Source organism: Myiozetetes cayanensis, unplaced genomic scaffold, assembly GCF_022539395.1.
Source record: "Myiozetetes cayanensis isolate MyiCay16 unplaced genomic scaffold, myiCay2020 scf9, whole genome shotgun sequence".
NCBI classification, from domain to species: Eukaryota; Metazoa; Chordata; class Aves; order Passeriformes; family Tyrannidae; genus Myiozetetes; species Myiozetetes cayanensis.
The window spans coordinates 16,061,157-16,087,750 of record NW_026088185.1 but is presented as its reverse complement, the minus strand read 5'-3'; the positions used below and the strand labels follow the sequence as shown (position 1 = coordinate 16,087,750).

The following is a 26,594-nucleotide window of genomic DNA, read 5'->3' as shown; positions in this document are numbered from 1 at the left end:
ACACTTCCTCCGGGAAAAACTGGGAATCCCTGTGGGCGTGTAAAGGAGAGAGGAAGAAATGCCTTTTTTTTTTTTTTTTTTTTTTTTAAAGGACGGAAAAAGACTGGAACAGATGGGATATTTAATGAAAAATGTAAACTGTTATTCTGTTGGATATATGTGTGTAAAATTCAGTAAAAAACCTGCTTAGTTCTAACAGAACCTACATTCCAGGCAACCACATGTTGTATCTTCAGTCTACAAACCAGAGTAAATTGTACAGTGGAAGCAAACAGCATCTGTATTAAAAACTAATGATGTAAAAAACGTGTTCAGTAATAATAATTTAAAATGTGAGTAACCTCAGACATGCTGCCTTCCTCCATTATGGAAATTTAAAAATACATTTTCTCAATTCAACTGTATTCCACACAGTTTGCAATACCTACTCACCCTATTACATAAAGCATACCTTGTCATGTGCAGTGTGGAGCTATTGCCTAGACAGTAAAGAAAAAAGATGTATTTGTTTGTCTTTATAACAGGATTTCCTCAATTTATCTTCATTCAGATTCGTTAAATATTCATTTATTCATTGCAGAATGTTGTGTATTTCCTTACTCTGCACTCAGACAAAGTGTTAATAAGGGATCTTAACTACAAACTATATTTTCTGTCATTTGGTTGTTTCTAAGTATACCAGGAAGCACTTGAATATACACTAAATACACCAGGAAGCACAGACTGATGGAGGTATTTTTTCCTCTTGTCCTTTCTATCTCTGACACAAAACAGCATATTTCATAAAAATTATTAAAAAGGGTTTGATGCTTTGTGTTCTGCTGTCTTACAAATTCTGTGACAAGGCCAGTACTGTGCAGCAGGAATGGAAATTAATTTGTTATGTAGGTTTTTCTATGGAATTAAATGGTTATTTCTGATTATTCCTTATAAAATGAACCCTCTCTATCTCAGGCACGCTCTCTATAGCCTTTATATGGTCCAGGGCCAACCAGTTCAGGGAACATGGTGTCATGCAAATTCACATAGAACAAGTTATTTCTGTGAAATGTTCTACTGTTGGAGAAGCAAAAGACAGAGGAAAAAACCCGCCCATCATGTTTGAAGCTGGAGTCCTGGTGTGAGTGGAAAACACATGCTTTAGCAGCTACCCCTTTGTAGAAGTGAAGCAGGCCAGTTCCAGCTTGCAGGCAATTTAAAATTTGAACATGCTGGCTAATGTAAGGAAAAGCTCTCAAAAAATTAATGTGAAGGGGGGTGGTGGTGGGTGTAAGGTCAGAACTGAGCCACAAACATGCATCTCATCAGATTTTAGACATGGTAATGATTCATATTAAAATCCTAGGACTCCTCTGCTGTCTTACATATGGCCTCAGTTCTCTAAGGAGTTCTGTCTCCTTCGGCCTGAGTGTTGTTTTCATGTTGGGGTTATAACCAGGACTAATCAGTTACTGATCAATCTGAATCCTTAGTAATGGGAGGGAGAGAGGGAATGGCCCAGCCTATTTGAACCCTACTAAGTGGACTGGTAGGATATCCGGGACCTCTTGTCACCTGCCACTTGTGAACATCTGCATGATTTCCTCATCTGCCCTTCACCCATGTGGTCTTGGCTCAGTAAAGATTTGCATAGATGGTTCCAAGGGATAAGGGATATCGGGATGCTGCCTTCCCACATGCTGGATTTTACCTGTTCATTTAGAAAAGGACATGTCACACTTTAAATTTTGGAAAAAATCTTTTATTTGAAAAAACACATAGAATTCCTTCCTACTCACTTGAAACACAAAGCCAGCAGATGAGAACCAGGAATGAAAACAATTATAAATGTCCCAGAAAAGCTTACTGAACACAAACTGAATAAAATGGAAAAACAACCAAGCAAGAGATAATTTGAAATCTACTTGATCCCATAAGGGTTTCTGTATGAATGAACTCCAATTGCTTCAGGTACAGGGGTGATGCCCAGACCTTTGCCATCCCTAAGTAACACATATGAAATTATTGGGAGGGAATTGGAAAGTTAGGTGTAAAGTGGCTTGAAAAATTTACCTGGTGCCCAGAGTTGGAGTTATTCTGAAGCCTCTGGTAAGTCTGCTGAGCAACTGAAATGATGCAGAGGACTGTCAAAAAATTGCTCATGCCTCCCCCATCCCCCCCAAGTCATTCCAGGGGCCAGGATGCTGCTTGGACTCCACAGCACCTCCATATAGAACCTCTGCTTCTCAGCATAGGTACCGACACCGTGCACTGGAGTTTGGAAGACCTCTACAAAGATTATTCCACATTCTCTACATCAAAGGAATCCTTTTGCTGCAGAAATGGGACTTTTATGACTCCTTGCTGCTACATTAAAGGGACTGTATTGAGGATCTTCACCATTTGTGCAAAAGACTTCCTTTTTGTGTGCTTACTTGGGGTTAAGCAAACAACTTATTTTTATATGGCCCTCAAAACCAGCTTGAAAGCACCAGAAAATCAGCTGCAGCACGCTGTGTTCTGCTACCAGCAGCAAAACAGAGGGAGACTTCAACATATGTGATTTTATTTAGAACAACTGTGCCTAAGACAGTTATTACAATTGCTGGTTGACAGGCACAGAAATCTCATTTGACTGCTCAAATTCAGTTCAGCAGTCCAAAAAGGACTGGTAAGCATGATCATCTGATGGTCACCCACATAAAAGAAGTTGCAATGGAGATTCTCCTCCAGGTAGACTGCTGTCACCAGCACACCTCACTGGCAGTGTTAACAGAGCATCCCTGCCATGGGCAGAGGGTATTTTTCTTCAGGATGGACACACCTTGGGTGTACATTCACAATGTTGCTGTTCATGTTTTATTTATTCTGTGAATAAATTCACAAACAGGGTTGGAATTAACACTTGTAAGAAAGAGCAACTCCCTGATGAACTCCAATCTAATCTGTCTAGTAGAGAAACACACATTCTTGGGAGTGAGGATTGGCTTCAACATGTCCCATTTTGCAGTAGTAGCAAGATCTCTTTTGTTCTTTATGTCTTTATTGATGTCAGGCTATGACATGAACTGCACACAGCAGGTTTTGGGACCCAACACCTTTCCTGTAGCAGGGTTTAGAATGTCCATAAAACACAGGATTGCTCATTCCTAAATCAAGGAAATTAGTAAAGCTGTTAAATGTAGTAGATTAGCCAACACATAAAAGAAAAACCCTGTATTCATTAATTCCTTCTGGTACTCATTTGATGTCTTTCCCAAAATCTGTCAGAGCTATCTGCACTTTCTGATTTGTGTTAAGCAGCAAAGATGCTCAGTCTATCTGCCAACAGCTTTTAGCAAAGGTTAGCAGGCTGGTGGTCACCAACTCCACCTTAACGGGTTGTTTTCTTTGTTTTATAAAGACATTTTTGACTCGTGGATATTCCAGCTAAATTCTAGCTGGAACTGGTAAATTTCCTACTTTGGATGAGGAGTGCACAGGTAAAGCCATGAGAGATCACTTAAGCCTGGTCTAGAAATGATTGTCCTCACACACTTGTCAGTGATCTGCTGCCAGGGTAGACTGTACACTGTGTGTGTGCCCTGGTGTGTGTATGAGGAGGAAAAACCAAACAAAACAACTGGCTCCCAATCTGTCCCTGCTGCTCTACTCTCATAGACTGCCAATGCTTCTGACATCAGTGCTGCTGGTATTGATGGGTGTAGATTTGTCATCTGAACTGCAAAATTTTAAAGCTGAATTTACAAAGCGCTTTGCTGTGACAAGAAGAGTTCCAAAGGTACCCTCAGTCCAAAGGGGATTTGCAGTTCTCTTGGAATATCTGGTTTTACTAGGGAGATTCCTCTCCCTGTAAACTCAGGTGAAGTGCCATAGTCAGCTCTTTTGGAAAGTTCATGGACTAAGGAGGAAAGGACATGGGCACAAAAGGAACACGTTCTTGTTCATATTGTAGCAACAAACTGCCACTAGTTACTTTTACAGCTTGCTAAGGCACCATAGAAAAGCAACCCCGGGGTGTCTGCCTGGTAACAGCTGTGGCTGTGTAAGGAACTTCAAGGGCACGAATGAGGGGCTGCATTCTGCTCCTCTCCACCTCACTTTTGGAAGGAGGCACACTGTAAATTCAAGGACCTTTCCCTTTCTTGCTCTTTAATGGTGGGCGCATCCCCAGAGAAAAAAACCCACATAACAAAGGGGGAACCCTGTCGCAAAACACTGTTTGAGCTGAACTATGTGGATTTGCTGTAGCAGGTGTTCAGTAATTTTCACACAATCACAGAATGTCAGGAAAAGACAATGTCTAATTCTTCCACATGCCCTCATTTAGATTGAGTACTTTTCCTGTAACAGACAAAAAGCTTGGCTCTGTGCTGCTTTGCATTGAGTCTGCTTGCATCAGAGTATTACTGGGTCTTGCCTAAGGCATTGAGAATCTTTCACCTTTACACACAGTTGTCATGACAAATCATTCCTGTTACAAGCTTCTCATCTCCTAATTTACATTTTTCTTCATCTTCTTTTATTAAGTGTTCAGACTACTCCTGCACATGGGAGTGGTTTCAAGTGGCAGTGCCATAGGGATCCATCTGAATGTGGCCTGTTGCTGAACAGTGACTCTGGCCAGAAAGGCTCCTTTCACGGTGATCCTGGTATATTCCTGAAGAGGGATAGCCAAGCGTGATATACGATGCTGTGATGAACCCACCTGTGTGCTGCTGTGGGCACTGTCCTCATCATCCTTCCAGTGGAGGTTCCCTGGCAGGGGAATTTTAGCCCCACTCTTGGGCCTGGGTATGGGAAATTTTCCACTTGGGACCACGCAATGACATAAAACACGTACATGAACAGCATGGCCTAAACCCACCTCCAGGGATCAAATTCAGGGATGGAGAGTGGCCTAAGTTACATTCTGAAAAATGTCCCTCTATGAGACCATCCTAGGAAGGGACCAGAAAAGGGTGTTCATTTCCCCAGCTCTGACTTCCCTCTAAATCTGACGCCAGGCTTAAGAGAGATAAAAAACAAATGCACCTGCCGAGTATCTACACCTTACACCACCTCCCCAGCTCCTCCCGCTCCTGAGTATCAGGGAGCTTGGTGTGTTTGGCCATTTCTACAGCTGCGAATCCGCCTTCATCCACTATCTCCAGGACAGGCCCTTGTTCAGCATTCTTATCACTTATCTGTCCCTGATTTGATTTCCTATTTGCCCCCCCCCCCCAATTCAATTTCCCAGCAAATTATTCCAGCTGCTCGCAAGCCTCCCGCGGGCGCAGCCAGCGGGCTGCCTGCCTTTGTCGCACGCGCGGCTCACCGCGGCCAGCGCCGCCCGCACCCTCCCTCAGCGAGGAGCCACCCGACACACGGCGGCGGCGGCCCGCCTCTTCTGCCAGGGGGCTGCCACGCCGGGCCTGCCGGCAGCGGCACACAGACAGCCGGGGGGGCGGCAGCGCCGGCGGCCCCGCAGGGTGCGGGCTCCGCTCGGCCCCGCAGCGCTCACGGAGCCACAGCGGCTGGGCGGGGCCGCCCAAGATGGCGGCGGGCGCTCCTCGCGCCGCCCGGCTTTGTACCGGGCTGCGGCCCCGCCCGGCAACAGCGACACCCAGCGACACCCAGCGACACCCAGCGACACCCAGCGACACCCAGCGACACCCAGTGACACCCAGCGACACCCAGCGACACCCAGCGACACCCAGCGGCCCCCGCCACACCAGCCAGCCGGGCCGGAGCCGCCGCCGACCCGCCACGGTCCGGCCCGGCCCGCCCGCCGCTGGCGTGGCCTCACTCCGCGGCGTTTAAGCAGTCGGTGTGACTGTTAAACAGCCGTAAGAGCCAGGTGCCCTGCTCCTGTCACAGCGGAGCAGCAGCTCCATCCCTCAGTCACTGAGCACTGGAGAAGGGAGCTGCGAGGGCCTGAGATCACTGAGTTGTGGAATGGTTTGGGTTGAAAGGAGGACCTTTAAAGGTCCTCTACTCCAACTCACCTACACCTTCCACTAGGTCAGAGCCCTGTCCAACGTGACCTTGAGGCACTGTCCCAGGGATGGAGCATTCACCACTTTAGGCCAACCTGTCCTAGTGTTTTACCACTGTCATTGTAAAAACTTCTTCCTCATATCTAGTCTAAATCGACCCTCCTTTAATTATCCCTTGTTCTATTGCAACAGTCCCTGCTAAAAAGTTTGGCCCTATCATAATCTGCGGTTTTGAAGTGCAGCAGGTGGTGAGCCATGACAATGTGATAATAAAATGATTCTTTTCTGTGCTTTTTGCAATTTTGTGCATTCAGCTAACGATTTCAATATTCTCTGCTAGGGGTTGTGAAAGCCTATGTCATTTAATATAAAGATTATTTTCCCTTATCTGTTTAGATATTTGTATATTTTGCCCAACAACAATATGTTTACAGTTGGATATTTCTAAGAATGAAAACACAATCTAGACAAAATCACAGTATCTGCTCAACCATCTGATTAACTTTATTTATATAACAATGTAAATATAAAACCTCTGAAATCATACTTGAAGAAATAACAAGAGCAGCTGTATTTAAATTGAACACTCTGAATGCATAGCAAGTTTCATATTCCAAATAGATGGTTTTGCATAAATATAGTACCTGAAAGGGCCATAAAGCAGTGCACATTTCAGGTTTACATTAAATGTGGGCCTGACCCTGTTTGTGTAATACAAAATAAAATGATTTTCTTTCATGCATACCAAAGACCAGTGCTTTAATACAAGCTGACTGAATGGATCAGGTCACACAATAACCAGTGAATGCTGATGGATCTGCAGAGGGTATTAAAAGGATGTATGGAAGAAATTGAAAGGATCACTTACATAGCAATTACTATAAAAAATACACATCTGCAGTTTCCAGGAAGCTCAGAAACCCCATGAAGTTCAGTTCCAGCTCTCACCCCTATTCTGGGATGAGATGGATTTGAGAGCACTGAGTTTAACTGAGGAGTTTGCTTTGCTATCCCACTCTCCATTCCTGCAAGTCCCCAGTGTCTAATGATGCAGTTAGTCTTGGTTTCGGTTTTCTGTTAGAAAAAATGTCCTCAGGTGACAGCTCCATGCATGCTCTGAAACTTAGTTGTTCTAAATATGGATCAGGCTCTGACTTTGGGTGCTTTTCAGTAAGCTCTCTATTGATTTGCACCATTTCCTACTGAATTGTTAAGGTGGGAACTTTATTGCCATGAGCTGCAATACTGTCGACTGATATTCTGAAGAGTTCACGTGGATTTTTAGGTTTTACCTTCCCATAGGTGTCCTGCCAATGGTCCCATGCACATTTTCCCTGGGCTGGCACCTCCCTTGCTGCCTGCTGCTTGTGTCGGAACAATCCCTCCAGTAAAATTGCCTTTGGATGAGGTGTTCTCTTTTTCTTCATGACAAATTATAGTTAAAAAAAATCAAGTAATTATTGAACTGTTTCACTGAGATTTTTGTTCCAGTTCATAATCCCGAAGTCTTATCAGTGACCTACAGACCCAAATGGCTCTGTAGCAAATTGTCACAAACGTTTGCAACAAACTTTTGTCATTTCCCTCAGAAGGGTGCTCAGTCAAAGGGAATGAGTTTGCCCTCACAGACTTACATAGGCAAGTCTCTGGGATGTGTTTGCTTCTTGCAGGACCAGCTCCCTCTAACCAGCACCCTGAGCTGAGGAGTTAAGAGGGCCCATGGCAAGGCTCTAATGTACAGGGTTCCAGAACTGCAGCACCAGGATGCAGGATAGGGGTTCATGGAGGGGGGTGACGGAGGCCGTCGCTACACATGGTGAATCCATGACTGATTTTTATAACACTTTCTTCTTATAACATCAGTGTGAAAAAACGTAGCCTGTGTCTTGTCACTTGGTGGGTTATGCAGTCTTCACTGTCTGTCCATGTGGTTCATAATTATCCATCTTCACCTAGAGTTAAAGGAAAGTTGTTATGAGTATAGAAAACAAGAACCAGAAATGAAAACAGCTTGTTTTCCTTTTACTTGCAGGGACAAGAGAATTCCCTCAATTTCAGTAAATTTGCATGTATGGGGAGCTGCTCATTGCTCCTCTGCTTCAGGCTGACCACTTTCTTGATTACCTGTTACTTGTGTAACCATGGCTGTTTAAGCCCAAATATCAATGGTCTTTATACACCTCGGTTTCACTGGGATTAAGGTACCCACCACTGCTGGAAGATCTGAGGTGTGACACTGCAGGTAATGTGCTGTAGCCCCACTCTGTTCAGTGCCTGGTGCCCACAGCAGAGCATCACAGGGGCCCTCACAGGCTCGAGGAAGCCCAGCTCTGCAGCAGAGTGCCTTCACCCTGTGTGTGATGCTCGCACTGAGAGTGCCCCTCAGCACTAACCCTGCTCTGCACACTTCCTACAGCTCCTCCTCAGCTGAGAGCCTGCTGGGGCCTTGCTGTCAATGCTAAACTATAACAGTGTCTAGTTGTATGTAACTGGTGTTAGCTTTTTGAAAGCTATTTTAGTACTAAGGGACTTGAGCATCAAGATGCTACTGTAACTTGATAATAAGGGAAAACAATGATACATGCGAGTGCTTGAATTATGGGGATTATTTCAGAACAGTAGGACAGAAATGGCCCTTTTCTCAGCCCCTTCAGTTTATTGAAACTGGTTGTCTTCTCTTGTTTTCCTTAGCACACAATAACCGCTATTTACATCTAATTTATTATAAGCACATGTTGAGTAATAGACCATCAAGCTTTTGGAGTTTCTATTTTCAGTTACATTGTACCATTGCGGAATAAGAAATGCAACTGCTGAAATTTGTTTTCGATGGTATGTTGATTAAAAGCTGCTTGAGTTTAAAATTTCCAACCATCTAAAATGAAAACCCTTCACATGTTTCATATCCCCGGCCAGCGAGAGAGTTTATTTCCTACTCTGTATAAATAATAGATTTTGCTGTTGATATGTATCCATCATCAGACTAGGTTAAATTCTCAGTTGGAAGTGTGAATTGTCTTGCAGTGAAGCTAACTAGATGGAACTAATTTTGAAATGGGTACAGTGCATAATTATGGTAACCTAGTGTACAGGGACTGATCCACCCAAATCAATCATATCTGATGTAGAAAAACATGAATAAAAATTAAATCAAAAACATAACTGCCTGCTTATAAACTAAATCCATTTTTGTTGAGGGATTTAAATCCCTTTACCTGGCAGAAAGCAAGTGCCAAAGTGCCAATATTTCACACTAGGTTTTTCAGTGAATGCTTTAAGCATAACCATTGGCAACAGTTTATGGATAATTTTGCCTCTGGAGAGGAGGAGAAGATGTCCATGGAAAAAGTGAAAACATTCAAACAAAATTCATGGGTTTACTGCCTTTAAATACTTTAGGTTTTGAGTAACGGGGAAAGACGTAGCAGGAAAAAAGAAAGTAGCAATGTTGATTTCCATGATGGGAGACTTTTTGGTAGAAAAGAGGTTGCCAACAGAAGGATTCAGCAAGAATGAACTGAACAGGTGAAGCATTGGAAGGAAATTGGTGAAAGACATGGAAGAAAGTATGAAAGGAGAGATAATTTAAGGGGATTAAATACAGAGAGATTTACCATTCGTGCTGGAGTCTGATATCTGAACTAAAGAGGAACTGGGGGAAGGGATGAAGCCTTTGAACACAGAGAAATTTATGGACCTCTGAAAGCAGAGATAAAGATAAGGCCTTTCAGAGATGGCTGAAGATGAAAGACTCACAATTAATCTAACTTTTGGGAGATATATCTAGCTAAGGGAGCTGCAAGATTTAAAACTTCTGTTTCTGCTGCGTGACACGTGTTATGGTGTTGTGTCTCCCTGGGTAACACCCTGTGGCTGGATGAAGGAGGCTTCCAATTACCTTCCAGCTCCCTGCCTTGCCAGGCTCATATTGTTTCTCCTGCGTTACTGACCACCATGAGCTTCCTGACATAACCAGAGTAATCAGGCTTTGCTATATAGTTACTTTTTCACCTTAAAAAGAAAGAAGTATTTGCAGATAATATTTGCCTTGAATGTAGCTCATCAAGAACCCAACTGAGTCGCTGAAAGGCTCTGTGGATATCAGACTGCTGATTTGTTATTTGCATGCAGTAGTAAGACAGGTGCTGAGACTTTCACCATGACTCTCAAGTAACAAAAGTACTTCTCGAACAGCAGCTACTGTTTGTTTCATTTTGATGAATACCAGAGTACCAAGCAGCACTGGGAAAAAAACAAATAAAAATGTAACATCTTTACAAATACAGTCATTTCTCCCATGCCAAAATCATTTTGGAGAAGGGGGAATTGTAGGCTGCACCCAGCTCTCCTAAGCTGGAAGGGATCAGAGAGCTCACTGAGTCCAAACCTTTGCAGTTGTGGGCACATACATTTCTTAAGAGATTCTTCAAGTCTGCGTTTAAAAGTCACAAGTAAAAGCTCCCTGCCTCTCCCACTGAGGAAATTATTCCACAGATTATCATAATTCATGGTCAGGAAGCATTTCTTGATACTCAGAACATGTTTTTGCTTCTCAGTCACTCTCTGGACTCTGCTCTTCCCTGTGAATCCTGCTGAAAAATGCCTTTCCTCCACTGGTGGTCTTCTTCAAATATTTGTAGACTGTTATTATGTCCCCCATTAATCATTTCTTAGCCAAGCAATTTATATATTTAACTCTTCTAATCTCTCCTCATAAATCAACCCTCTTAGTCTTTGGATCATGTTTGCTGCTCCTCTCTGAACCCTCAAATTTGTCAATATTCAGAAATGCATATAATATTCCAGATTGGGTGGTACCAGCACCCTGCAGAAAGTGGCTATTTGTTCCTCCCTCAGGGATGTGACACTTTTTACTCTGTTCAATACTGTACTGGCCTTTGCATGCCATAGCACATTACCAATTCATGTAATTTAGCGTGAGCTATCTCCCTACATTTCTTTCATCATTATTTCATTTGAGATTTCTCCTGCCTGTTATTCCTTCTCAGGTGCTCTCCCAGCCTGCATTTGTTCCAAGCTGAGTCTCCTTTAGTTATTTTCTTTCCATGGTTCTGACTTCTTTAGGACATTCTCTATTATTTTCTTGGTACACTGTCTTTCTTACAGAGTGCATGCGAGTTTCAGCAAAGCGCTGTGCACTTTCTTTCCCAGATTATCAATAAAGAAGTCTGACAGACTGTTCCTAGCAGTCATCCACATGGTAGCCAGGAGACACTTCCCACCAGCTCGCTACATTGCAGTTTATTTCCTGTAATTTCATTACCTCAGCAACTTGAAAGCCACATGGAAAAGGCCAAGCCAATGTGAATTACTTTTTCAGCTAGGATCCTGTGAGATACAACATCACGACCCTATTAAAGCTCATCTGCATTTGTGGTAGTCTCCTATCCTTGCTAAAGGCTCTGTACCCAAGGCTCACTGAAGACAAGAGTGACCATTGGGAACAGAAAGTGAATTTATGAGAGTCTGTCTGTAGTACCCTTGCTGTTGTTTAAGTTGGTAATGTTACTGCTTTCCTCTCCTCTAATTTTTCAGTTATCTGGCTTATGCACAATGAGCATAAAGGAGTTTAGATAATTCTTTTAAGTCTTGTATGATGTAGGTTGTCCAGGTTTTTTAAATTGTTTACATTTCCTTAATGTGTTTCCCTATATGCCATTTATCAGTTGTTGCAATTTCTTTTAAAGGATCCTCATCCCACCCTCCCTCAGTGCTCCAGGCTTTTCTTCTTGGTTTTCCCCACTGATGAAACACTTGAAAAGGAACTTGATGTCAAAGCCATTTCTGAATCTTTTGTTTATTCTCTTCATGTGTGAAAGGATTGATTCTCACTAGCATTTCTTTTCTTCAAAGAATACTTATTAAAGTCTTCAGAAGTGCCAAGGTCAATCTCCTTGAACTCTTTGGTTAACTTGGAGTTTTGCAATGTTTTTTTTCAGTTGGTTTGGGAGGCTTGGATGTTTTGGGGAAGGCTGTCTTTTGGGCAGGGAATTGGTTCTTAGTTGTGTTTATATTTGGCTTGCAATTCTTGATTGACCAAATAGTCAGTAGAGAATATTTTTTATTTTTATATGGTTGCACCATTTCTGTGGGGAAAATGAAATCTTTGTTGTGAACAAAATTTTGAATCGTAACTTGATACCAGTCTTATTGTCCCGAAGCGCTGGTGAACTTACACTGTTTGAAATTAGCATAACTGACCTGGATTTCTTCTGCTAGACCCTGAAAGTGGATTAGAGTATATCTAGTTTCTCTTCATTTCATCATTTCCATGTATAATTACAGTTAGTGATCTCCAGAATAAGATGAAATTGAGTGATTTTGCACTCCTTAAATTACACAACTAAAAAAATCATTAGAAACGTAGCCTTGGATGACAGTAACTTCTTCAAATAATTGATGAGAGAAGGAGTAGAACATGATAGCTATCAGAAACGAGTCTTGGCTCTCAACACAAAAAGGAAGTAAGAAACACAGTGAAAGACAAATTTATGTCTTGTATTGCCTCTGTGACACTTCTTTTGGTTTGAGAGATTTTGGTAAGTGATAAGTAATCAGCATAAATGTCTTGAGGAATAGACAGATATTACTATCTCTCTTATTAAAGATGGGAAAGCAAAATGATGGCAGTGAGGCAAATCGACTATGTGGCATGAACAAGACCTATAGCAAGGTGAAATAACCTCTTTCTTATTCTCTTTACTCAGCCTACTTTGCCACTACAATTTGGTATATTTAAAAAATAACAAGCACACAAAAGCACTAGGAAATAATGTCGCATTGTTAGGAGAAAGGCGTGAGACCAATCTAATGATTCATATTTCTAATATTTAACATTCGGAGTTATATTCCTAGACAGAACAATTTTTTGAGATGCTTGCTGGTTCTATCAACATACAAGTTTAAGTTATTAGGGAAACTTTTACAGTGACTAATTTGATTACAGGAAGGGCTTACTCTGCCAGAAGTTCCTTGGAATATGCTCTAATGATTGTCTGTAGCCCTCTCAGATATGCTAGCAGTGCATTGTAGCCAGGTTAATTTAAGGAGCCATTGTTTCCCTCCACTGTATGTTGTCCTTTCTCCATATTGCTGGATGCAGCTAAAGTTCAATACTGTCCATACAGTCTGCCGTTGATTTCAATGTGCTATGAATCCATTGTGTTTATGCTGAATGCACTCCAAACAGCACGTTTTTTTTGTATCTGTCATATGATCTGCTACAACCTTGTGCCTTGAATGTAAATCTTGCCAATGAAATTGATAAAAACTGTGAAAAGCACCATACAAAGCAAGTCAGGTCTCTGGTTTTCATTTGATTCTATCCTTTAAAACAGAGGAATGTCTAATTTTATATGGAATGCAGTAAATATCAATGTTGAGTTAGAAATAGAATTTAAATAAAGTATTCTTGTCTTACTCAGAGATAAGAAGGAAAGCAATGTCAATTAGTTGTATTGGCTGTTGAGAGCCTGCATGAAATAAGTGGCTAGTTGCAGTCATGTTTTTAGAAAATAGGTGACTTCCTTGTAAAACTTTATCATAGTTGGCACTCTCTCTCTTATTGAAAAGAAACAAAAGACTGGTCTGGCATGAAGCCTATACTACATTTTACCTTTAATGGAGATCTCTTCAGATCTAAGTTTTAGGCAGACTCATGAATTATATTGCAGCAACCTTCCATCTTTATTGCTTGTTATGAATGTGAGTTTTATGGAAAACAGGACTCTCGAGCTAACAGCTTTGTGCTCTTATTAAAATTTAAAGCATTTCTTTTTTTTTTTTTTTTAACTTAGGACTAGCTGTGTATTGTTTCCTCACAGTGTGCAAGCTTGAGAAAGGAAAGCACCTGAAGAATAGTCTGCATTTTGGTGACTAACAGCAAATGTGTGTGGTCTGAAGAGGAGCAGGCAACATTGAAGTGTTGGCTGTTTTGCTGGCTGCCTTCATACAGAATAGGTGTCGTGTGGGGCTCCTTCCCCTTTCCCCTGCACAGCTGCTCAGGAGATGCCATTGGTGCATGCAGAGCCATAAAGGTTTAATGCCTCCCAGTTGCAGACTGATTGAACCTCGTGGTTGGTCGGTGCCAGCAGCAATATTTCAGCTCAACCCTTGTTCTCTGCTGTGATGGAGCTGATGGTGGCTGTGGGCACTGGGAGCAGCTGGGGGCAGAGCGAGGAGGTTCTACTGGGCCCTGGTCCAGCAGCATGGCTCTCACAGAGGTGCACCAAGCTGATTTTGTGGGTCTGCAGTGGCTTTCCTCTTCTAGTCTCTGTGCAGTTGAATATGAGTTGTAGGAATTTATTGTTAGAAAAACCCCTCTGTTACTTGAAACATGTTCTTCGTGCTTTCTGATGTTTTTTCATTACGCTGAAGAGGAATGTGGTTATATTAACATTTGATTATCTCTGGTGTTTTGCCTCTTCCATTGCATTTCTGTAGTGGATGTTTTCCTTTTTTGGGCTGAAACTCTTTTCCCTGTGTTGCGTGGCCCCTGTCCCTTGCTGTGTGCGCTGTAACCCCTGGCAACACCCGGCACCTCAGCACAAACACGATGGATGGCGGCTTCCCTCTCGAGAGTGCACGTCTCCGGCGCCCACCCGGCTGTGGACACCACCCCGGGGGGCCGTGTGGCCCGACATGCTCCCTCACTGGCTGCCAGCAAGCCCTTGTCCCTGGCCGGGCTTTGTTCGTTAGCAGCAATGCAGCTAATGAAGTTGCTGTGAACTTCCTCGTGGTTTACAGCATGTGCAATTTTAGGACTCGTCCATCACTGGCTTTATTTTGTTTCGGCGTGTTTCACTGACATCAATAGTGACACAATGAGGTCAGCACTGAATTCTTCTGAAAATCTGTCCTCTAAGGAATTTGTTTTTCCCCGGCAAACCAGTAAATAAATAAATCTGGTGTTCTATAGTGATTTAGCTACTTGAGACGCTTCAGCTCAGCAATGGTGTGTGACTTTCAGAGAAGACCTGATTTTGCCCAATTGGGTAGCTGGGTTGGCAGAGGAGCAGCAAGGTCAGAATCCTCTGTCCAAGGGATTCACCAGGTAAGGATGGATTTGGGTTGGACCCAGGCACATCCTGGATCTGCAAATCCAATTCAGCAAGACACATTATTTGCGTTTTGTCTTATGCTACTGCATCCAGAATGCACTGAACAGCAACACTTGTTTCAAAAAATGCTTCTGACAGTGAAACAAGGAAAAATGGGGTGATCTTAAGGAAGTGTGGGCAGCTATTTCTGTTGTTGTCTATGTCTGTGCAGACAACTCGAGCCCTTGGGAGCATTTGAAAAAGTTGACCCACTGAGTATTTTGCCGTCTGCTTTCTTTTGGAAGAAATATTCCAGAGAAAGTCGGGAAAAAGTCATGAGTGCTTTAGAACTAACATTGTGATATTATTTACTGAAGATTTATTGCCTTTTGATGGCAGTCTTTCAGCAGAAACTCATGAGTAGTTATGTTGTGAAGGAATTAGGAACTTTTGTGGCTTTTCTTTAATTTACAAATCAACAAGAGTATATCTCTCTGAGGTGACGTGATCTTGAGTAATTTACATTATATGACATGGCAACTTTCTCCTGTGTGCAAATTGCCCTCCAGGAATGTGACAAAATGGCAGTCACTCACATTTAAGCGCTGGCTTATAATGCAAAATTAAGAGCCAGTTCAGAAGTTTTTTAGATTTGTGAGTGGTCCCAAGAAGACATTCAAAAGCTGAATTTGAGTCAAACTGGACTATCCTCTGTAATTTCAATTTGCTTGCTCATCTTGTCTTTCAATACGACTTACATTTTTGAAAGGCTTTTTTTTGTTCAGTACTTTTTTCTTTAGAAACACCCTCTCACATATTTAAATCCTTCCATATGTCTATGCACTTTTAATTTTTGTTACATTTTTTGTCTTATTTTATTTTCCTTCAATATTTGAACAGTATGTTAAATATGCATATTTTTGTTGGTTCTCTCTACCCTTGTTGCCTAATTAGGAGAATATTTTCCCATTTGTGCCTGGTAATAGCAGATTTCTAAAATAATTCCATAGATCTGGACTTACTGTGAGGTTCTGTTTTGGAAGGAGTTATTCTCCTGATGAAAATACAACCATCCTATCAATTTAATATTCAGCCTAACTCCCTGAATCCTATGTTTATGGCAAAGGATCAAGTCAATAAGGCTTTATGACTTTGTCACAGTAGAGTCCTTTCCTCATTCAAGGAATAAATCCCAGGCCACACAGAAACCCATTATGTGTCCTTGATATGTAAACCATTCCAGAATAAAATTTAATAACAGTAATGAAACTAAATCAACATGACAAATTTCAAATAATGCAGTGGAACATTTTTTCTTATCCTCCAGCTGTTAAGACTAACTGAAATGGCAGAATCACGATGTGCAAAGTCCTACAGAAAAATGCTATGGATTTTGCTGCTGCAACAAGAAATAACCTTTATCAAAAAAACATCTGCTGTGTTCCCTTTGCAATCACTGGCAGCTGAGAACAGCGCACAGTAAATTACCCTCCCCGTTCCATCAGCTTTCTTCTTTATTCCTCTGATACGGCATGCAGTGCACCACGAGTAGTTGTTAAAATGTTTGTGCTGCATATATGTTTGCTCCTATATTTATGAATGAAGGGGTAAACAGCAACAGGGAAAAGTCCACATGCATAAGGTTTGTGTTTAGGGCTCCTAGCCCTTGCATATGTTTAAAAGGAGATGAAAATTAGATTTAAGGGGTGTCAATCTCATTTTAATTGAGAAGATAACCCACCTCAGATTCTATGGCAGGGAACACCATCTGGGTAATAAACAAATACTTTTGGCCACACTTTTGATTGATTCAAATCTGTGTATGGTTTGGACCTGGCCTAGTTGCCAAGTCCCTTCTTGTCTATTGTTGGAAATTTTCTGAAAGCTGTAGATCTCCATGGGCGTATACTACTGGAGAGATAACAGAGGCTATGTTAACTAACAAATCATGTTCCCAGAGCTGTGGAGTTGCTGACATGATGGATGGTGCTGCAGTGTCAGGTAGGGCCCTGCTCAGTCCCCTCTTCAGTGGCTCATAAGACTTTGGAAGGCCTCGTTATTGGTTGCATGTCAGGACTTCCTGTAGAGAAGAAAAGTCAACCCCAGTTTGAAAGGCCAAAGAAAAAGAGCAAATTAAATCACAGCTTTCTATTGTGCAGTCAGATAGCTGCTTCACATCAAGCCTGGCTGCTGTTGCAGAGGGCTAGTACATGTGATTTGGGGCTGCATCACCTGGGGATATCATGAGAGTACAAAGGAACCAGATCCTCTGAAAATTAAACAGTCATGGTGTAGGTAGCACCATGACTAATAAGTAAAGAAATAAATATGTAAGGGGGTTATGGTGGGGACCCTATCTATGTGTCCACCCCATGCCCATTGTTTTGACAGCTCTTGGTCCGCTGGAGAAAGACTGCAGAAAGAGAGAACAGCATGGCACTGAATGGCCAAGGCATGTGGTGCTGGTGGATCTGCAGCTGTAGCAAGGGGACACATGACTTATGTGCTCTTCAGAGGGGTGACAGTAGTCTGTTCCTTCCTTGAGGGGATGTGGGGAAGGTGGCCCTGCCTCAGGGCTTCTGCATGTGGAGCAGACTGTTCCCCTTGTGTATTTACCCTTCCTGTTTATGCATTACTCCCATCAGCACGGCAGTTAAAAACAACTCAGCTCCTGATAGTATTTTAATATATAAGGACTGCAATTGTAAAGGGCTATTCCCTACTTATATAATTCAGTATTTTTTAATTACTTGATGTACTTTTGCCTCTTTGGAGCCTTCAGCTTGTTGTGCTTGCAAAGCTATTTATATTCTGCCTTGCCTTGGGACTACGTTCAGAACAGTCAGTATTCAACCTTTCCAAAGAAAAGTCTTTAAGCTCTGGAAGCAGGCAGTAAAAAACTAGAAGGCACACAACACAACAAATAATACTGCTTGCATCAAATTCTATTAATTATTTTTAAATATCCTTCAGCTCAATTACAGAGGAAACTATTGGCCTCTTGGCTTAGAATAAAAGCAGAGAGGCTGCATGATGGGCTGTGATTGTAAACATTCCCCTGAGCTCTGATGGGAATGGAGAACAGGCTTGTGTTCACTGCCCTCACTGTGTACATAAGGTCAGTGTACCAGAAAATAGCCAGTTGAGCAGCTAGTTTCAAGAGCTTTCATACACTGATTATGAATTTTATTGTTAATTTTCCTTCTAAGTTTGACATTAATCTCTTATTGCATTATGCACACAACACAGAGATTTTTTTTTTCTTTATTTATAAAGGAAGAATTAAAATACTCCTGAACTGCCTACCCACTTCACAGAAATAGTAAGCAACGGACCCAAATGTGTGACAGGATGGTAATCCTCTCTCTCTGGGATTTCACAAGGGGATAGGAAGTCACATGTTGTCACAGTGGTATGTTTTCTCATAAAACCAGTGAGTCATTGCCACCAAAATGATTTCAAGGAAGGGTCACAGTTTCAAAATTGCTTAGAATTAGAAAGTAGTGGGAAAATTTTTTAATTTTGAAAGGACTTGTGTCAACATTTTCTTAATGGAAAACAGAAATTGTTTGAAGTAATATTTTCCCTTGAAACTCAGGCTAACTCAGTACAAACTTAAATGATTAGAAGGGAAATATTTTGAAATTAATATTTTAAAATTAATAAGGACATGTTTGATTCACTGTCACCCACTTTATCTTCAATTTTGTGGATTTTGATATCTCATATTTTTCTAAGACAAGGAAGCTTTTCTTGACTCATTCATAGTTATACAGACTCTGAGAAAAATTTCTTTGGAGTAGATAACGTGACTGTACTGACTATAAGGTAACAAACATTCATTATTCACGTTGCCTCTTTCCTGGATTGGCTTTGAGATAGTCCACATATCCTGTTTGCCTGTTACCTATCCCTGAATGTCATTTAGGAAAAAATGAATACTAAATATATCCTTTTGGGATATTCAGAACCTTCTGGAGTCATTATACCATCTCTTGGTTAGGATAACCTGGGAAGATGCTGCCCAGGTCACCTGTTTTCACTAGATAAGTACCTATTTTGGGAGGTGAAAAAGGTTGGTAGTCTAAGAAAAAGTTGTTTTTAACTGTCTTGAAACACATATACATCTTCAAAAATATTTCTAAAAATTAGAAAAAATTGCACCTGTTATGTGTCAGTGTTGTCACAGTCTAACCTGGTGATTTTTAAAATTCTACTTCCCTGCTTGCTGGTAACTGTTATTCACTCAAACTCACATTGCAGTGCCAGTATAATGCAAAATAAACTGTGTACAGGTATAGTGACCTAACTGGTCTGAAATATAACATGCTCATGTGAACTGGGCAATATCAAGTTTCACAGTATATTTCGCAATGCTTTTTATAGCCCATCACTTTGCTTTTACTAATCTTATTTCAATGTCCATGCCATAAATACACAGGAAGGCAGGGCCATGTTTTCAAGAGATTCTCCTAGAGCTTTCTCATGGAACAGGAACTCCCAAACCCCTGACGCAGTCACAGCATACACGTGGTGGGGGGCTGCCTGTGACCGTGATTTGTAACCAGGACAAAACTTACCCTAACTCCCTCAGATAGCTTAAACTATAGAGTATTTAAGTCAATTTTGGAAAATCCTCGTTTAAATCTTGATGTCCAAAGAGGTAGGACAGCAAAGGCGGGGTGAAGGGAAGTGTGTCAGGGAGAAGAGGGAATGACATCCCTGCCCGATAGTCTGTCACAAGAAGAACCATGCCCAAAAGTAAATGTTCTCAAGTATTCCTCTAGCTATGAACTATAAGGCCAGAAAAGCCAGGCATTGATTCCTAGACTCATCCATTGCTGTTCTATAGAATGCCTAGGTTTGACTTTAAAATTACCTTTATCTCTAAGTACTCTGCTGAAATAGGGCCCCCTAATTACTGAATAGCAAGAGGTGTTTTATAATTTGCAGTTAAAGCTGTAACAGTTAGAACCTTCATTTATTTTCCTTTTACATAATAGTGAGGCCACATGTATAATAAAAGTTAGGAAAATCCTTGCTATAGGAATTACTTGTATAGCTTGTTCTACCAACTTCCCTGCAAGTATAGAGTGAGTTACCCTCCTGTGACAACCATGACTGAGAGGACTGATTTGTTGCAATGTGCGAGCTGCTCTGCAGGTATCATACCAAAACAGAATAACTTAGTAGACTCTGGTAATATTCAGCCTTTCCTTCCCTGACCTTCTCTGGAGAAAATCAGAATTTCTGACTACATGTTCTCATGTTTGAAAAATCCAGACTAATAGATTTTAAAATCTCCAAATGTTGTTACTCTTGTAAAAATATTCATTAAAGAATGGCTTGAGGTTTTTTCGTAATTATACTGTTATTAATCTTTGAACTCTTTTGAATGGATGTGGTTTTATTGTTCTTTAACCAATGAAGCTTATAATTCTTCTGCTATACTTGTACTTGGCCAGGCGTGACACATTGTACCACACTAACATTCAATTTTTTTCATTCTGCTATTAACAGTCTAGTGATTTTTTTTTTAAGCAAGAATTCTATATACCATTCTGTAGTCGATTCATAAAGCACAGAGGAGAATTAGCACGTCGTGGTAAAGATCTAACGTCTTGCAAAAAGAGGAATATGAAATAATGAAGCAAGACTAGTGTTCCTTGCTGACAAGCTTCTAAAACAAGAAGTTAAATAATCATTAAAAACATAAAGGGAAGTGAATAAATTTGTGGTTGACATTCAAATACAGTTGCCTGAGGAATGAATATATGCAGTCTAATGTAATTATATTAATTATAACTAATTTTTCTATTATTGCCATAATGACAGTACACAGTTTGAAGTGGGCTGAAGTTCTGAAGAACTTTCCTTTGCTATTTTTGCTAACGCTAGTGTGGCAGTCAAATTTGCAGCCATAATAAAGCAGCTGGGCATTTTCAACATTGGTGTAAATGCCTGTATCTCTGATAACCTGTTTTTAGGTGCTCATAAAATTGCAGGGTTCTGCAGTCACACAGAACCCCCTAGAGGCTGCTGAACAAATTATCATGGGTGGTGGTAGGTGCTTAAAAAAAATCAGTTGCTTCCAATTGTCGTAAGAATTTAACATCCTGTTTTTGTCTTTCTATAGCCTCGGTTCTCTCAGTAGTTCCAAAGCTGCATTCCTGCATGTTTTTAACAGGATGCAACTGCCATTTCCTTATTTTGTATGGCTATTTTTATTAGATTACAGTTACTTTACGTTATGATTGATTGAAGGCTATTCATTTGATGTTCATATAGTCAAAAATATTTCTTTGAAGTTAGAATTCTTTAAAAAAATATTTCCCCTCAATTTCATATAGAGTTTGCTAAATTAATGAACAGACGCTGTAGTACAGAAGAGTGCTTATCTTCTGTGTTCTGTTTATACACAATCTCTATTGCTTTGCATGAATTGAGCTCACATTAGAAAGGGATGAAATTACTTGAAACTGTGTAAAAAAATTTGCTTTGTTAAAAAGACATGCTTGCTTTAAAGACTACATAATGCATTGCATGCACACCTCATTTATTACTCCATGCTTTTCTGCTGCTGTAAAACTGTCAAAAGAGATCGTGCTAGCAAAAATTTTCTCAGTTTCTTGGTAAGGCTAAATGAAATCAAATATAAAGTTTGTGATACATTAAATCACAAATATAAATATATTCTTTACAGCCAGCTGTTATGTCTAACTGTGCACATTTTAAAATGGAAACATTTATCCAATATGCTGATTAGCAATTTCAGTTCTGAAAAGCCTGATTACATTTAAGATGCAAAAGATTAAAATGACTAAACAGATAATGTTAATAGTTCATCTTCCTTGATGGGTTTATATGTTTAAAATCACAAAAGTTATGCCAGAACTTCGTGCATAGTAAACTCACCAGAAATAGTATGGTTGTAATGTATCTCACTGCAAGTTGTAATTTCTTAGGGCCAGTGTTTGAAGGAAAGATTCTGGCTGAGAAGGCCTGTCTGTGCTTCTTTTATGATATTTACACACACACACACACACACACACATCTAATTTAAGCTACAAAACTACATAATAGATGGTTGTACTAAAAATGCCTGAAAAGAATAATGAACAGTTATCTTAATTACTAGTAGAACTCTAACTCTTGTAGAAGTTCATGTTTGCTGTTAATAATTAATTTCTCAGCTATTCTTCTGCTCTGTGAATACAATTAATTAAAAGAAAAAAAAGTGTGGGTTTACATTTTATCTAATCCAGTCCTGTGTTACAGCTTTATTCTCCCATTTTTTTAACCTATTTTTTATACATTTGAACATGCAAATGCAGAGGTAAAAATATTGCTAGCCTTTTTTTTATACCTTGGCAATCAGTGGTTCAAAAGTTCATGCAATACCATATGTCCTAATAATATTTATCTAAATCTAAAATAATATGGAACTGTCAAATAGGATCCCACTTGGTAACAAATGATGGAATGCAGGGGAACTCTTAGATTTAGCCTTTTCTTTTTTGTCCAACAAGCTAATGCAATAAGACCAATAATGAAAGGTTGTGTAGTAGGCCAAAAGTCTGTGACAGATAAAAACGAAATGTTGGAAAACGATGAAGCTTTTGCACAATTAGATTTTTTGAGGCAGTGCTGTAAGGATTGTCCAGGGCCTGTTCAGTTCTGATTGATGGTAAAATCATAACTACATCATATTAGCTGTAGAGTTCACTGACAGGTTACTGCAGATTAATATTGCTACTGCTGTTCACTTACCATCAAACTGGTGGAAATACGAATTGAGCTGCTTCTACAACAAACCCTGCATATTAAGAGGTAGGGTGTTTTACTGAACCATCTCCATTCTGTTGTTAGGAAGGGGATGCAAACAACATTTATCTCCCAGGTATGTAGATATATAGTAACATACTAATTAGTTTTTCCATGGGACCTTGATGATGCTGACCAGTTAGTAATCATGCATACTTAGTGTTGCTTTGGGGATTAGTTTATGATTAAAATGATACTTGCAAATCATAATGGATGGTATTTTTCAGTGATTGAAATATTTAATCTCATGCAAAGAGCAACAGCATGTACTGGATACATGCTTGTTGTGGAAGATGAAATGAGATATTTTTAGGGCTCAGGTTGAGGGAGATGCTGCACCCCTTCAGCTGGAGACACGGGGTTGGGGCAAGCTGGCAGTCAGCCCAGGGTGCCCAGCTGCTGGTTGTGACTCGGAGAAGCCCAGGACTCTGCCTCCCTAATTGCAATGGCAGAGGTAATGTTCTGTGGGTTTGAAATCACAAGGAGCCCTGTGGTTTTTGTTTGTTTCTCTGTTGATATTGAGACTTTATTCTGCAGGATCTTTTCTCACCTGGCACTTCTGGCAACCTACAAATGCCAACTGATATTTACTCTCTGCCCTACAAGCCTTGAGAGTTGAACTGTCTTCTTCCTTGGAGGAAAACTCAACTCTGGCTATTTCCCCTGCATATCCTGTTGATATTTTCTTCCCTTTCCCATTGCCAGTCACGATGACAAGTACTGTTTCTCACTATTTGCAGCTATGACAAAAGCATAGTGGGAATCATCCCATAGTGGGAACCTCTCACCTTCCCCTATCCCAACTACTCTATGTATTTCATGAAAATCTGCCTAAACCCTCCTTTTTCTTTCCTCACAAACCAATATCATATCAGAATGCCTTTGGCTAGTGAAAAAGATGCTTTTCCATAACAAATAAAAAGTCTAAAAAATCTATGTGATCCATAAAAGGGCAGCTGGAGGGAAGGTGCTGCTGGTGGGCAGTTGGTGTGGAAACAAGGTCGCTGTTGCTGGAGTTGGCATCCACGGAAAAATAGCACCAGTTGCCCAAAGCAGCGTTTACTTCTGCCCTCTGTTTTGAGCTTCACTTCTCTCCAGTCACCTTAGTGATCCCCTCTGCCTCGGTTTTTCCATTGGTAAAATAAGAATAATCCTTCCAGGAACACGGTGCGAAGCAATTCGTTAGTGCTTTCTGGGACCTGCAAGAGGAAATGTACTACCAAAGAGCACAGGTTTACGAAAACAGTTCCCCAAGTGTAATGTAATAGCATTTGTGATTTTAAAAATGTAGGCATGAATCTTAACTGCAAATCTCAGCTGAGTTAAATGTATTTTTTGTCAAGGAGACATTGTTTTTTTTTATGATAGCTACACTGTGATTCATGAATCAACATGCTATACAAATACCAGAAGGCATAAGTGAATTATAGACATTTCTCAGGAGTGGCACAGCAGTTCTCCATTACCCAATTCGGTTAAAATATCCTATTTATCATATTTTTTCTTCTTTTTAATGGATGAATCCTGCAATTTTTATTTAAGTGAAAAATTCATGTTAGGGAACATGCTCTTTGGCTAGAAATGAGTTTGGATAAGATTGCAACTTATGTTATAAAAACAATTTAAGAAAATGATATATAATGGCCTCACTGTAAATTATACATCTTCAGTGGCATATAATAGCCTTTCATTTCTATCAGTTGTGCATTTGTTTTGTAAGACACCTAGATTCTTGTATCTATGAGTTTTGGGGTATTATTTCCCCTCGACACAAATAACATTTAAATTAAAGTGTATAATCCTTTTAGAAAAGTTTTGAATGTGTTTGTCTGAGGATACAGGAGGTTGGAAAATTTATGGTGAGACACTGCTCATTGAAAAACACCTATCTGTCAGTACGAAAAACGCTTTGTGAATATGCAAAATCTTTCAGTGAAAAAAGCCAGGTTCAGAACAGAATTTCTGCTGCTTTAGTCCAAAAAGAAGCCAGTGTGAGGCCAGGAGCTGGTGTATCTAAGTGCCACATGTGGAAGACCCAGGGTCAAGTCCCTCCAGGAATTTGAACCTGGGCTTTCTGCATTCAGGTGGGTACCCTGGCAATGGGACACGGTTAGACCATGTGTTGGTGAGGTTTTAAAAAAGTCAGACTATTTTACTTTTCATTTCAGGGCAAGATGAGGATTCTCTTGGGACCTCTGAAGTTTTCCAAGACAGATAAAGCTGTTTCTTTGACATCACTTCTCTGCAGCCCATGTTTTTTTGGAAATTTTTAGAGGACTGGATAAGCTTAGAGTCTCTAACAAGTAAAATAGATCACAGGGACAAATTTGTCAATGACATAAACTTGTTGACTTCCAAGTTGTTCTTATTACCAGCAGGATTGAATTGGCTAGTAGATAGTATTTATGCAATAAAAAGCAACATATTTAGTAAGTAGAGGATCAAATGTTCATGGGGGCAGGGGGAAGGAGGACATATGGGGCTGAGCTGTAGAGAAGGGAGGGGAAGACAGAAAGGAAAAGGTCATAGCGTGAAAGGGTGCCGTGAATTCCAAGAGTGTCTAATTAGGTTTCTGGCTGTGGAATTTGCCTTTGCCCCAAGCCAAGAAGCCCAGCTGTTTTACAACAGGGCTTTTGCCTCCTAGCAATGACTGCAGACAATGTGTGACCTAAACTGCAAGTGTATTTATAAGGACAACTTCCTTCACTCTTCACAACAGATTCCACAAAATATGTTCAAATGTTATTTAGAAGGTCGCATAACTGTTGCAGGTTTTTTATGCGCTTTTCTTCCTTTTGTTGGGTATCTAAATGCAATTTAGAAAAGTCCTAAAAAGAGGGGAATGACTTTCATTAAAGACACTCCTCTGAACTTGTATTCTATTACATTATTTTTAAAAAAGTGTCAGTCTTCAAAATTAAATGTTTGATGGAATATTAAATTTGATGAATCATTGCCAGTTTCCATGTTTGTTAGCTTTTATATACCACATTAAAGCATTCATTAATGTCACACAACACTGCTTTGATTGAGTCCTAAAAGGTTAATGACTTGATACAGGCTAGTATTCTGAACTTTACTGTTTGCAGGCGGTTTGTGGTGAATGCGAAGTGCTTTGAAATTCTAACAAAAAGAATCTTTCATTTTTCTCTCTTTCAAGTCCAGAAAGTGTTCTCAACTGATCTGGATGTGCTAGACAAACTAGACTTATCACCATTAAACAGCAATAATTTTTTTGTTTGTTTTGTGTTGTTTTTTTTCCTTACAGTAAAAAGCTTCATGTTCACACGACTCCTCAGAGAAGCGTGGAGTAAGATACGTACAAACCTCATGATTGCTGTCCATCTACTCCTGTTTGAATCTTTAAGCTGCCTTATCAATCAATTTGGGAGGCTGCAGCTACATCTTCCCCATTTTGATAGTGATGAACCAGTCCAGAATTATCTCTATTCTTAGATATGCCAAATATTTTACAAATTATCAGAAGCTTTCAAAAAATGCCTTTTTAGTGTGGCTGCTGTGGACATGTCCCTGAGGTTAGGCTTCAAACAAGTCAGAATGCAAGTTGGAGACACTACTTGTATTTTGCCCAGTACTCTCTTGGCAATGGCCAAGCTGGGTAGCGTGGTCAAGTACAGGCATTTTATGCACTTAGGAAAGTGTTGCATTTATGTTGCCCAAAAAATCCATGGGTGAGTGGGCAATATGGGCAGAAAAAAAGAATGGAAATAGTATTTCCAAAATCTGTCCTCCT

At 40.4% G+C, this 26,594-nt stretch overlaps 1 protein-coding gene across 2 annotated transcripts in view; it reads right to left on the bottom strand.

Annotated features, from left to right (window-relative positions):
- Positions 1-6,430: 6,430 nt before the first annotated feature.
- LOC126652961 (myosin heavy chain IB-like) overlaps positions 6,431-26,594 on the bottom strand; it is a 50,398-nt gene continuing 30,234 nt past the window's right edge. For both annotated transcript variants that reach the window (XR_007632088.1, XM_050340252.1), the window contains one exon: positions 6,431-7,909. Coding sequence is in view for 1 of the 2 variants with exons in the window: in XM_050340252.1 (XP_050196209.1) it covers positions 7,896-7,909 (14 nt within the window). In the remaining variant the exon portion in view is untranslated. The remainder of the gene's footprint in view (positions 7,910-26,594) is intronic.